A 13,783-nucleotide genomic window follows, 5' to 3' on the forward strand; every position below is an offset into this window, starting at 1 on the left:
CAAGACAGGGTTGGTGGCTGTGTGGTGTCAGGAAAGCCAAGTGGCCATAAGTCACCAGTCCTCTCTATTTTAAAGGCACAGGTGTTTCTTCTCCAGGTCTTGCCTGGGCAGTCCTTTCCCTTTACCCTTGAGAATCCTGAGGTTTAAACACGGGAGGAGGTGAAACGCTCCTACGTTGCAGGTGAGAACGTTTAATAACGCAGCCACACTTTAGCTGCCTGACTGGTGCCATCATGGGTTGCATGCATGCTCCTGGGAAGGGCCTGTCCCAGTTGGTTTTGCCCTATTGCCATAGCGTCCCCACTTGGCTGAAGTTGACATCTGATGACGTGAAGGAGCAGATTTACAGACTGGCCAAGAAGGGCCTGACTCCTTCACAAATCGGTGTGATCCTGAGAGATTCACACGGTGCTGCACAAGTACGTTTTGTGATAGGCAATAATGTCTTAAGACTTCTTAAGTCTAAGGGACTTGCTCCTGATCTCCCTGAAGATCTCTATCATTTAATTAAGAAAGCAGTTGCTGTTCAAAAACATCCTGAGAGCAGCAGAAAGAATAAGGATGCTAAATTCCGTCTGATTCTGATAGAGAGCTGGATTCACCACTTGGCTCGATACTATAAGACCAAGCGAATTCTCCCTCCCAGTGGGAAATATCAATCATCTACAGCCTCTGCCCTGGTCGCATATATTTGTCTAGGTACTCAAGCAATAAAATGATTGTTTAACGACAACTGTAACAAAAGCCAATAACGTAGCCACCGTGAAAAACAGGTTAGTGGTTTCTCAAAGCAGTAAACAGAGTTACCATGTGACTCAGCAATTCCACTCCTAGATGGAATTAAAAAACATGTCCACACAAAAGCTTAAAGTTCACATCAGCATCATTCATAATAGCCAAAAAGTGAAACAACCCAGATGTTCATCAGCTGATGAATGGATAAACAAAGTTTGGTATATTCAAATAGTGGAGTATTACTCAGCCATAAAAAAGGAATGAAGTACGGACATATGCCACAAAGGGGACAAACCACGAAAACACTATGCTAAATGAAAAAAGTCAGACACAAAAAGCCATGTGTTGTCTGATTCTATTGATATGCAATGTCCAGAATAAGCAAATCCATAGAAATAAAAAGTAGGTTAATGGTTGCCAGGGGGTGAGGGAAGGGAGAAATTGGGAGTGACTGCTAATGGGTATGAGGTTTCTTTCTGAGATGACAGAAATATCTGGAATTAGATAAAGATGATGGTTACACAACATTGTTAATATATTAGAAAATACTGAGTTGTATAATTTAAAATGGTTTTATGTTATATAAATTTTATCTAAATTTTTAAATTGCAAAAACCAGGGAAGAAAAAAGCACCTTAAAAGATACTTTATTTATTCATTTTTATTTTTTGAGACAGAGTCTCGCTGTATCACCAGGCTGTAGTACAGTGGCATAATCTTGGCTCACTGCAACCTCTGCCTCCCAGGTCCAAGTGATTCTCCTGCCTCAGCTTTCCAAGTAGCTGGGATTACAGGTATGCGCCACCACGCCCAGGTAATTTTTGTATTTTTAGTAGAGGTGGGGGTTTCACCAAGTTGGCGGGGCTGGCCTCGAACTCCTGACCTCAGGTGTACCACCCACTTTGGCCCCCCAAAGCTCTGGGATTTCACGGGTGAGCCACCACTCCTGGCCAAAAGATACTTTAATAAAAAGTTGTTATAAAGGTAATGCCCAGGCTGGGTGTGGTGGCTCATGTCTGTAATCCCAGCACTTTGGGAGGCCAAGGTGGGCAGATCACCTGAGGTCAGGAGTTTGAGGCCAGCCCGGCCAACATGGTGAAACCTCACCTCTGCTAAAAATACAAAAATTAGCTGGACGTGGTGGCGTGCAGGAGAATCGCTTGAACCTGGGAGTTAGAGGTTGCAGTGAGCTGAGATCACGCCTCGGCACTCCAGCCTGGGTGACAGAGCAAGACTCCATCTCAAAAAAAAAAAAAAAAAAAAAAAAAGTAATGCCCAGCAAATTTATTTCAGCAATACTTTTGATTTCCAAGGACTGAAATCACAGAAATTAAAAAAAAAAAATGGATGGAGATCCTTCCAAATCTGAGATATCTATGTTTCCTTTAGAGTTTTATTCTAGTTTCTTCTTTGATTATGTATCCTTGAGAGTATTCTTTCTGCTGAGTCTGTTACTTCTCCCATGCAATTAGTTTTCTTTCAATATCTGGTGATCCTTGAGGTCAGTTAATAGCTAGAGCTAAGATGTGTGGGGTGGAAGATTGGCCCAGCCAATTGCTGGGGACTGCTGCTTCCCATCTTGGTATTGTTCCATCTTTTTTTTTTTTTTTTTTTTTTTTTTGAGATGGAGTTTTGCTCTTGTTGCCCAGGCTGGAGTGCAATGGCACGATCTTGGCTTACCACAACCTCCGCCCCCTGAGTTCAAGCGATTCTCCTGCCTCGGCCTCCCAAGTAGCTGGGATTACAGGCAAGCACCACCACGCCCTGCTCATTTTGTATTTTTTAAGTAGAGACGGGGTTTCTCCATGTCAATCAGGCTAGTCCCGAACTCCCGACCTCAGGTGATCCACCCACCTCGGCCTCCCAAAGTGCTGGGATTACAGGTGTGAGCCACCACACCCGGCCTGTTCCATCATTTTGTAAGAAAAAAATTTCACTTTTTTGATAGGTGCTTTTTATTGCCTGAAGTGGACTAGAGATCCCTCTAGCTGGGTTCTATTGTCAGTTTACTTCCATTGACATTAAATCTGGAAATTCCACATTGCTGATGGCACCCCCTACCTCCAGTGTGTTAATGCTACTATTGATTATTGAGCTGTAATCAATCTTTTCAGTAGAATTTGGAAAGGAAGAGGGAGGGTAGGAGATAATCCAACTGAAAAAAATGAGCACTACTTATGCTTTAAACTAAAGCTTTAAAATACATTTTCAATTATTTGCAAATACATTCAAAAAATGAAGTTGATTTCCTATTATCAAATTTGATACAAGTAATTTTGTGATAAAAATAATATAAAGATAAAACACTAAGTTTTATCTCATTAAATGTAATCTTGCTAACAAAATAAAAATGTTAAGGTCAAATGAATACAGGTGTACGAAAGTAAAATGCAGCTCAGATATTAATACCACCGGCCACTAAAAGAAACCACGACTCCTTGGAGAACGGGTTTCCTCTTTCACTTATTTATTTCTATTAGCATTGGCTTACGGTTTTGTTTTTTTACTTTATCAGTGGGTTCTAATCCTTTCCTATTATCTATTTGATGCTCACATTGTCCCAAATTTGGCCAGTGGAGGCCTCTTACAGAAAAGTGGGTAAAGATAAAACACAATGAAATTGGAATTTCATTCAACTAAGTAGCTTTACAACTGGTTAGACCACCACCTTTAAATGTATCATCCTCCATGTTTAGAAATCTAAATAAAATACCCAATAAATACATAAGGAATAAAAGAACAATTCATTTTTTTAAACTGCTAATAACCATGTTGCCTAGTGCATTATTAGATGTACTTAATGATACTTGAGGGAGGAAGAACCTTTTTTTTTTTAAAGGAATTTGGGTGTATTTGTTGCAGCACAAATGTAGGAATGGACAACACTTGTTTCCCAGAATGTCTTAAAATCCAATTTCTTCCCATTTTGAAATGCTAATGACAGTGGATAGCTTTCATATATGAGTGCATTTCAGCTTTACAACCACTGTGAGGAAGCTGAAGTCCAGATAATTTAAACCTTCAAGACCAAAGACCCGAGTAAGTGGTCGCGCAACTGCTGAACACTATCAGATCACTTTGTACATTTTTCCCAGAGGAATCAGATAACTTTATGATTTTGATTTAAAGAAAATGTAACTTTCAGCCATGTTAAAATAAAGTGGATTTACCTCTCAAAGTACAAAAATCTGAGCATTTTTAAAGACCAAAAGGCTTGTGTGCAAGGTACCCTACTGTTCTGAGGTCAACTATTAAAGCCTGAGACATTCTTCCACCGGTAACAGTTAATTCCAAAATGAACTTTGAAGACAAAGCAAGAAAATGGTTTCCTGGTAATGCAAAGACCATTTGTTGCCAGGTGGACCTTTCAAAGAGAGATGCAGAGGGGCGCCCACCTGCTCCACTGCCCAAGCCCAGGTGATCCTCTGGGTGGAATAAGAGCCGAGGAGTTTAGACCAAGCCCCTCCCTTCAAAACCCCAAAGCCTTTTCCCTGGTCCCCGCTCCTTGTCTATCTGATTACTGTATGGATCTGAGCACTACTAGACTCATGTGCTAGATTTTTAATCTCTGGTGATGTGAATATTACATACCTCTCTCCCTAAAAAGCATCTTTGATTTTTGTTTTTAACTCTTGCATGGTTTATTTCTTAGAATTAACCTTCTTCTACAAGAAGTAAAAAGTCTCTGTACTGTACTCACAAATAAATAATAGGCAAATAGCTTACAACAGCTCACCAGGACAAATGCGATCATTGTAAGAAAAGAAATGAGTTTCATAGGACCACTAGAAAAAGGGAAATTTGGATGTCCTTATAGTTTATCATTCTAACAGGGCAGAGCCAGGGCGCACAATCACCCTGGGCATACCTTACATTGTACAGCGATTCCCAAAACTCTATCAAGTGAATCAAGGGAGTATTAGAGCCTTATTCTACAAACAAGGCACGCGATATTCAGAGACGGGAAGTCTCTTGCCCAAAACTGATGAGCGGTAAGAACAACAACAATGGTCTCAGGGAACACTCATTTAGCACTTGTTATAGGCCTGGCTCTGGATTTCAAGACAATCTCATGTTATAAATTTTGTTTGTTTGTTTGTTGAGACAGAGTCTCGCTCTGTAACCAGGCTGGATTGCAATGTCATGATCTCGGCTCACTGCAACCTCTGCCTCCCGTGTTCAAGCAATTCTCCTGCCTCAGCCTCCAGAGTAGCTGGGACTAGAGGCGTCCACCACCACGCCCAGCTAATTTTTGTATTTTTAGTAGAGATGAGTTTTCACCATGTTGGCCGGGATGGTCTCAATCTCTTGGTCTCCTGATCCGCCTGCCTCGGCCTCCCAAAGTGCTGGGATAAATATTAATAGGCATTTTTTTCCTGATGAGGTTACAGAAGTTAAGGAAGGTTAAATAACGTGATGTTGTGATTTATATATTTAGATGTCTAATTTAGTCTTGAGGTCTCTCTTTGGAGGGGACCAGAAGCCAGTCACTCTCTGGGAGAGTCCTGGCCAGGGGGAAAGGTAGGTTCTAAGGTGTCAGGTGAGGCACAAGGAGGAGGCAAAAACAAAACGCATGAACAGAAGAAATCTCTTACTTACACATCCCAGAGCGGTCTGGCGAGTGGCGCGAGCCCGAGGGGGAGTCTGGAGGCCGTGGGGAGCCAGAGAGCAGAGGGAGGGCCTGAAGCCTTGTCCTGGGGCTTTCCCGTGGGGGTGTGGCTCGGCGGATTCAAAAAGAACACGTGCGAAGCGGGGCTTATTTACAGGATTCTGGTGTTGGCCATTAGGTTTTATCATGGTCAGCAGCTGTGTGATGTGTGGGTTCTGGGTCAGTGGGATGAAGAATAAATGGGCCGCATTACAAACAACCTCTCAGCGAGGACAAGTGTTACCCAGACTAGAGGTGATACAGTGAGACTGGGCTTCAGACAACTTAGATCAGGCCTGAAAATGGATGCTGAGGCAGCCACTGTATTAAACATATTTATGACACTTGGTCAGTGTCGTTCAGTTAAAAAGTGGCAGGGCTGAGATGAGAGCAGGCAGGGTCAGAAGGTCAGCCAGCTCTTCTTAGTTTGCTTTCAGCATGTCGTCTCATGACTGGAACCCAGAGGAGACCTCTGGGTAAGAACCAGGCAGACGCAGGGTCATGGCTGAGGGCCAGGTGCGGTGACTCACGCCTGTAATCCCAACACCTCGGGAAGCTGAGGCAGGAGGATTGCCTGAGCCCAGGAGTTCGAAACCAGCCTGGGCAACATAGCAAGCCCTTGTCTCTACAAAAGAAAAATTAAAAAATGAGCTGGGTGTGGTGGTGCCTGTGGTCCCAGCTATTCATGAGGCCAAAGCAGGAGGATTCCCTAAGCCCAGGAGGTCGAGGCTGCATTGAGCCGTGATCCTACCGTTGCACTCCAGCCTAGGTGACAGAGCAAGACCTTGTCTCAAAAACAAAAACAAAAGCAAAAAACAGTGTCACGGCTAAGACAACCGTCTTGGAAATCAGATGATCTTGGTTCAAGAACTGTCCTCTTGCCAACCACATGTCTTCTGGCAAGTTACTCAACCTCTGAGTCTCAGTTTCCTCAAATGAGTAGAACTCAGCATAGAGTCAATGATGAATGAATATTAGTTAACCATCATAAGCTAGTGAGCCTCATGAAAGGTGGCAGGACTATACAGAGGAAAGATAAAGGTAAAGGAGGAAAATGGAAAGGAAAAATCATGTGTACTTTGAATACTCTTTTATATTTCCAATTAACTATGAAACAGTTCAGAAAAATTCCAAGTTGATTTTGCAATTTTTTTTAAGTTTTTTTTTTATTTTTAGGAGAGACAGGATTTTGCCACGTTGACCAGGCTGGTCTCGAACTCCTGACCTTGTGATCCGCCCGCCTCAGCCTCCCAAAGTGCTGGGATTATAGGTGTGAGCCACCGCACCCGGCCTGATTTTGCAAATTTTCAAATCAGAAAACAGAATCTCAAGGAATAAAACAGGAGCAAAGGCAGTTTCTCCTCTTTCAGGCTCACTGGAAAGAACTTTGCAATAAGCAGCTCATTAGGCCTTGAAATGGCTCATTAATTAATGCTGATTCTTTAAAAATAAAATTTCCAGTGACTTGGCATTCAAATCACGTCCAAAGTTAAGATAAATTCCTGAACCCTGAGGTGATGAGATTTCACTTCCATGCCGCATGCCCCAGATATTCCCTGTGTACTGTGTTTTAATGGTGGCCAAGCTGACAGACTTGCCTTCCTCCTCTTCATCTTAAGGATGGCGTGGTGGATAATTAACACTCAGCCCCTGCTCTCTCAGTTCCTCTTTTCTCCTCAGACCTCTAATGCCTGTCTCATCCTGGCTCTCAGACGAGGACCTTGCTTCTTATTCCACGGAGAAAATGAAAACCATCTGAACAGAACGTCCACACCCTCTCTCTTCTACATCTCCCGACACCACGCGGCTGTGTCCATATGCAGTTATCCCTCTATATTTGCAGGGGATGGGTTCCAGGACCCCCCAAAATACCCCAACCAGACATACTCAAGTTCCCCCATGGGCCCTATGGAACCCAGTGTAGACGAAAGGTCAGCCTTTTGGGTTTTGCATCCCTTGAATACTGTATTTTCCATCAGCAATTAGTTGAAAAATCTGCCTATAAGTGGACTCACGCAGTTCAAATCTGTGTTGTTCAAGGGTCAACTGTACTTGGCCTCTGTCGTCTTATTGTGGATGAATCTTCAAGGCTCCTCCTCCTCACAGCACTGGATCTCCTCTCCTGCCTGCATCATCAAATGCTCCATCTCTTGCATCGCTTCCATCTGCTTTCATGCATGCTATTAATTTTCCCTTAAAAAAAAACCCTCTTGGCTGGGCACGGTGTCTCACATCTGTAATCCCAGCACTTTGGGAGGTCAAGGCAGGTGGATCGCTTGAGCCCAGGAGTTTGAGGTCAGCCTGGGCAACAAAATGAGACCGTTGTCTCTACAAAAAAATACAAAAATTAGCTGGGCATGGTGGCAGGTGCCTGTAATCCCAGCTACTCAGGGTGCTGAGGCACAAGAATCCCTTGAGTCTGGGTGGCGGAGGTTGCAGTTAGCTGAGATCACGCCATTGCACTCCAACCTGGGCGACAGAGTGAGACCCTGTCTCAAAACACAAACAAACAAAAAACTGCATAATGAGTACATGTTTGTTCATTGTATTTTTCCCCCTATTCTTTTGTATGCTGGAAAATGTACATGAAAAAAGTTTTAAAAAATCATCTCAGTTTTACTTCCTCTCCAGTGATTACATCTTTCTTTCCTTTTGTAACAATGATCCTTGAAGTCATTTTTCCACATGCTGACTCTGATTTTTCTCCTCCCATACTCTCTTGAACCCACTTCATTCAGGATTTCCCCCGCTACCATTCCAGCAAAATTGCTTTTCTTAAGATCATGAATGGCCTCCACATTGTTAAATCCAGTGGTTATTTCTCAGTCCTTATCTTACATGAACCCTCAGCTAAACTGGACAGTTATCATCCCTTCCACCCTAAACACTTTCTTCACCTCACTTCCAGGACTGCAGCCTGGTGGAGAACCTGTAGTTGTCAACAGTATTAATGTTATTCTTACCTCCTTAACTCCATCAAGTAAATATTACTTCCGAAACCCAGACTGTAGATTTGATTCCCATCCTGGCGTTAGTTTTGTACAAAGAAAGGATGTGTTCCCGGACAGAATGCAAATGTTGGCAGTGGGCCACAGGAGTGAGGCTGAGTCATAACCATTAGTAAGACAGCTTAGAAGTCAGGGCCAGCTCATGACAGGTCTGCATGATCAGTAGGAAAGGATGTTCCTGTGACCATCTGAACAGGGGCCCACGGCAGCCCCAAGAGAGCTACTTGCTTAGAAGCTGAAATGGGAGTATACGATTTTTTTTTTGAGACAGAGTCTCACTCTGTTGCCCAGGCTGGAGTGCCGTGGTGTGCTCACGGCTCACTGCAGCCTCAATCTCCTTGGGCTCAAGTGATCCTTCAACCTCAGACTCCTGAGTAGCTGGGACTACAGGTATGTGCCATGGCACCCAGCTGAATTTTTTTTTTTTTTGAGACAAGATCGCCTCTGTCACCCAGGTTGGGGTGCGGTGGCATGATCTCAGCTCAGTGCAGCCTCAACTTCCTGAGCTCAAGCAATCCTCCCACCTCAGCCTCCCGAGTAGTTGGGACCACAGTCATGTGCCACCATGCCCAGCTGATTTTTGTATTTTTGTAAAGATAAGGTTTTACCATGTTGCCCAGGCTGGTCTCAAATTCCTGAGCTCAAGTGATCTACCTGCCTCGGCCTCCCAAAGTGCTAGGATTATAGGCATGAGTCACCACGCCTGGACACCCAGCTACTTTTTCTTTTTCTTTCTTTTTCTTTTTTTTTTTTTTTGGTAGAGATGGGGTTTCACTATGTTGCCCAGGATGGTCTTAGTCAAACTCCTGGGGTTGAAACGATCCTCCTGCCCCGGCCTCCCAAAGTGCTAGGAGTACAGGGATAAGCCACCTCACCCAGCCTGGGAGTGTATAATTAGCACTGGTGCTCGGATTCATTCCACAGGTCCCTTCCTCTATCCCACACCAGACACTGCTAGGCACTGGGTATACAAATGGAGTAAGTAGGACACAGTCCTGCCCTCAAGGACGTTATGGCTCCGATGGGGTGACACAAGTCAATAGCCGCAGGCTGAACCATGAATGAGCACACAGTACAGGATGTTGTGCAGGAGAGGGTCCTCCCAAGGAGGCTTCTAGAAGAGAGGACTTGAATAGCAAGCAGGATTCAGCTGCAAAACGAATGCAGTAGGTAGAACGGCAGATGGAAGCAGGGAAGGGGTGGGAGAAGGCACAGTGTGTGTTGGGGTAGTTTGTGCATAGCAGGAGATAAGGCCAGAAAGTTGAATAAGGGTGAGGGTTGAGGGGAGGGAACTTAGAGGATGGGTCAATAGGGGCAGCAAACCACCATGCACATGTATACCTATGTAACAAGCCTGCACAATCTGCACATGTATCCCATTTTTTTTTTTAGAATAAAGAAATAAAAGTTGAATAAAATGCTGATCACATAGGCTCTTGTGAATTAATTTCAGCAATTTGAACTACATCTGAAAGTTGGGGGTCACCATTACAGGACTTAAAATTGGGAAGCTTGAGCCAGGCGCAGTGGCTCACATCTGTAATCCCAGCCCTTTGGGAGGCCAAGGTGGGTGGATCACCTGAGGTCAGGAGTTTGAGACTAGTCTGGCCAACATGGTGAAACTCCGTCTCTACTAAAAATACAAAAAGTGAGCCGAGCGTGGGGGTGCGCACCTGTAATCCCAGCTGCTTGGGAGGCTGAGGCAAGAGAATCACTTGAACCCAGGAGGTGGAGGTTGCAGTGAGCTGAGATCGCACCACTGCACTCCAGCTTGGGAGACAGAGCGAGACTCCATCTCAATAAATAAATAAATAAAAATAAAAAATAAAAATGCTGCATAAAGCAATCAGGAATATGTTATGAACTAATGATTAATGTGATTTTGTTCACCCGTGGGCCATTAAAGATAACGAAGGTCGTTACTAAGATCATTAGTAAGTATTTGAACACCGAGGATACTAAAGGGAGAATGGAAGACATTTTGATTAACAGAGAAAAAGAGTATGTCCTGGGAATGATCAGGTGCTGGTGGAGAAAAACAGCAGAGAGATGAGGGAGGCAGGTCCAGAAGGACTTCAAAGTTATAGGGAAAGTACAACTGGAAAAAAACAATCAATGAGTGAAGCAAACAGCGTTTACCTGGAAGTCCTAGAAGCCAGAAATACAGGAAAAACGTGAGAGAAGATAACAGTTTTCGAAGTAGACAAATGGTCGTGTATCAGGCCAAAAGTCTCTGATCTCCAAGACTTCAGGACTGCCACCCCTTGAGAACTGCTGTTGAAGGGGACAGACCTGTGATTTCCAGGCTGATGGGTGATGGTATCTCAGGGTGTAAGAATCTGTATCTTGAGAGAATTGAAATTGTCCTAGCAATCAGCCTCGCATCATACTAATCATCCTTCCTCTTATGAGCCCAGAATATTTAGCTTGTGGAACAAGCATCCACATGCCAGGAAACAATGACATGATGATCAGGTCAGAAAAATAACTCCTTCTTGCAGCCATTCACCATCCCCTGACCCTGGCAGGCCTCACCACTGTGCTACCAGCTCAGCGCACTCTTAGGAGATGGGTTCTTGCTGCAGGATGAACCCACGTGTGTCTAGAGGGAGTCTAGGCTGAATTATGGTCTGGGCCAGGCTTCCACATCTTCCTCTTCAAATGCTAAAGTGAAAAAGAATGCCAGAAGAAAAGGTGGCCATCAATAGACCAGCAACTAAGGGAATTCTTGGTAGGTACAGAATGTTATCACTACCTTTCATGAACCTAAGCAACTATCAAAGATAAAGAAAGTTTAAGTGTTGAAAAAGAAACAGAACTAATGGGAGTTCAAAATAGCCAGTTCAGAATCTACATTAAAGTTTCCTTTTATGGCATTCATAACCGAATAATAAATGTAATAGGGAAAGATCGATCATCGGATTTGGGACTGAATTGAGTTTTACTTTCAACAACAAAGCAGAAAAGGAAATCTGAGTCCCAAGTAGTTTAGGCACAGCCAAATTGTGAGATTTAAGTAATGTCACCAGAACGGTTTCTCCACACCCCATCCTGCCTCCGAATTGTAGACTCTCTCCTGTGCGGTGTTCTCCACCAGGCAGGTTCCCTCCATACTGCAGTGGAAAAGAAGTGTCACAGTGTTTACAGGAACTCTAGCATCAACCCCTGCCAGCTTTGCTTAGGGGTCGGCTCTCTAGGCCAGATCTGGGTCATAGTCCCAATCTTGGGGTGGAATGAAGTGAGGAGTCAACCCCACCAGAGCCACGTGGCCTAAGAACAGAGGATGGGTAGGTTCCCGCAGGAAAACTGAACTGTCATCACAAGAGGACGTGGCTTTGGGGAAGGCAGACATCCTCTGTAGAGTCCATTCCCAATAGTGACAGAAGCCAAAGAGCTGGAAAACATCTAAATAGAACCTATATAGAGAAAACCATAAGAGACCTGAATAAATGGAGAGGAGTTCTTAGAAGGGAAGGCAACATTAGGCCGGGCACGGTGGCTCACGCCTGTAATTCCAACACTTTGGGAGGCCGAGGTGGGTGGATTGCTTGAGCTCAGGAGTTCAAGACCAGCCTGGGCAACATGGTGAAACTCCGTCTCAAAAAACAAAACACAACAACAAAAAATAGGGAAGACAATATTGTAAAGATACTATATATTTCCAGATTGATCCACTTTCATTCTGTCACCTAGTCTGGAGTGCCATGGTGTGATCTCGGCTCACTGCAACCTCAACCTCTTGGGCTCAAGCAATTCTCCCTCCTTACCCTCCTCAGTAGCTGGGACGACAGGCGTGCACCACCATGCCTGGCTAATTTTTGGGGTTTTGGTCCTCCTCTATTCTGTTTTTTCTTCAGACCAGACTGGCTAATTTAAAAATAGTTTTTCTAAAGATGGTTTCACTATGTTGCCCAGTCTGGTCTCAAACTCCTGGGCTCAAGTGATCCCACTGCCTTGGCCTCCGAAAGTGCTAGGATTATAGGTGAGAACCACCACACTTGGCCTAAATGGATTCTGTGAGACGGAATCTTGCTCTGTCACCCAGGCTGGAGTGCAGTGGTGCAATCTTGGCTCACTGCAACCCCCGCCTCCCAGGTTCAAGCAATTCTCCTTGCTCAGCCTCCTGAGTAGCTGGAATTACAGGCACGTGCCACCACGCCTGGTTAATTTTTGTATTTTTAGTAGAGATGGGGTTCTGCCATGTTGGCCAGGCTGGTCTTGAACTCTTGACCTCAAGCGATCCGCCTGCCTCAGCCCCTCAAAGTGCTGGGATTCCAGGCGTGAGCCACTGAGCCGGGCCTCAAAGGGATTTTTTATAAGCTGATTTTTAAAAAATTCACCTTACACTACTAAAAGAGCTGAGGATTTTTCTGAAGAACAGGGGAAGGGATTAGATTTATCCCATCAGATATTCAAATATCCTGGGAACACATAGCAGTTGAGACAGTGCTATTAGTAGATGAAAAGACGTCAACAGAACCGAATAGAGCATGTATTCAAATCAGCAGGGGAAAAAAGGACTGTCAATGAATAATGCTGAAATATCCACCCCAGCTCTTCAAGAGATGAGCCCTACTTCATATGACACTAAAAGAAATTTAGAATGGATTAGTGATGAAGGACATAGTACGCTTTTTATACTCTTGGGATAAGGAGCTTCCTCAAGAAGGCCCCAAACCGTGAAGCCATAAAGGCAAACATTCAGAATAGATCTGGCCAGGCACGTGGCTCATGCCTGTAATCCCAGCACTTTGGGAGGCTGAGGGGGTCGGATCACTTGAGGTCAAGAGTTTGAGACCAGCTTGGCCCACGTGGTGAAATCCCGTCTCTACTAAAAATACAAAAATTAGCTGGGCACAGCGGTGGGCGCCTGTAATTCCAACTACTCAGGAGGCTGAGGCACAAGAACCACTTGAACCCAGGAGGCAGAGGTTGCAGTGAGCCAAGCAAGATCTTGCCATTGCACTCCAGCCTGGGCAACAAAGTAAACAAAAAACAAAAAAAAAAACAAAAAAACCCAACACTGCCAAGGGTGAAGAACTAAGCACTCTCATGCCCTGATGAAAGTTTGGACTGGTCGAGCCTATTTTGAGTAATAACTTGGGAGTAGCCAAATTAATACACATCCATTGGGATTAGATTCTCTATATTCTCATTCTAGGATTCTTTTACCAATGTAATTGTGTACGTGTGCAAGGCTATTCACAAAAAATTCCATGCAGTGTTTCTAGTAGCCCCAAAAAGGAGAAACACCCTGAAATATACAGCAGTGAAATACACACCCTGAAATACACAGCAGTGAAAAGGGAATTAAATCAGCATATCCTGTGATAATGAAGAACGCACTGCAACAGTCCAAACAGTGAGGCAGAGCTGCATGTTCTGGAGAGAA

At 44.2% G+C, this 13,783-nt stretch overlaps 1 protein-coding gene across 1 annotated transcript; it reads left to right on the forward strand.

The window, feature by feature from the left end:
• The first annotated feature begins 233 nt into the window (after window positions 1-233).
• Window positions 234-8,630, forward strand: LOC102145447 (small ribosomal subunit protein uS15-like). Its single transcript, XM_045396495.2, has 3 exons — window positions 234-680; window positions 7,064-7,314; window positions 8,588-8,630. The coding sequence occupies exons 1-3, from the start codon at window positions 234-236 to the stop codon at window positions 8,628-8,630; spliced, it is 741 nt and encodes a 246-aa protein (XP_045252430.2).
• Window positions 8,631-13,783: the final 5,153 nt, after the last annotated feature.

The sequence above is a fragment of the Macaca fascicularis genome, chromosome 7 (assembly GCF_037993035.2).
Source record: "Macaca fascicularis isolate 582-1 chromosome 7, T2T-MFA8v1.1".
In the NCBI taxonomy this organism is placed as follows: domain Eukaryota; kingdom Metazoa; phylum Chordata; class Mammalia; order Primates; family Cercopithecidae; genus Macaca; species Macaca fascicularis.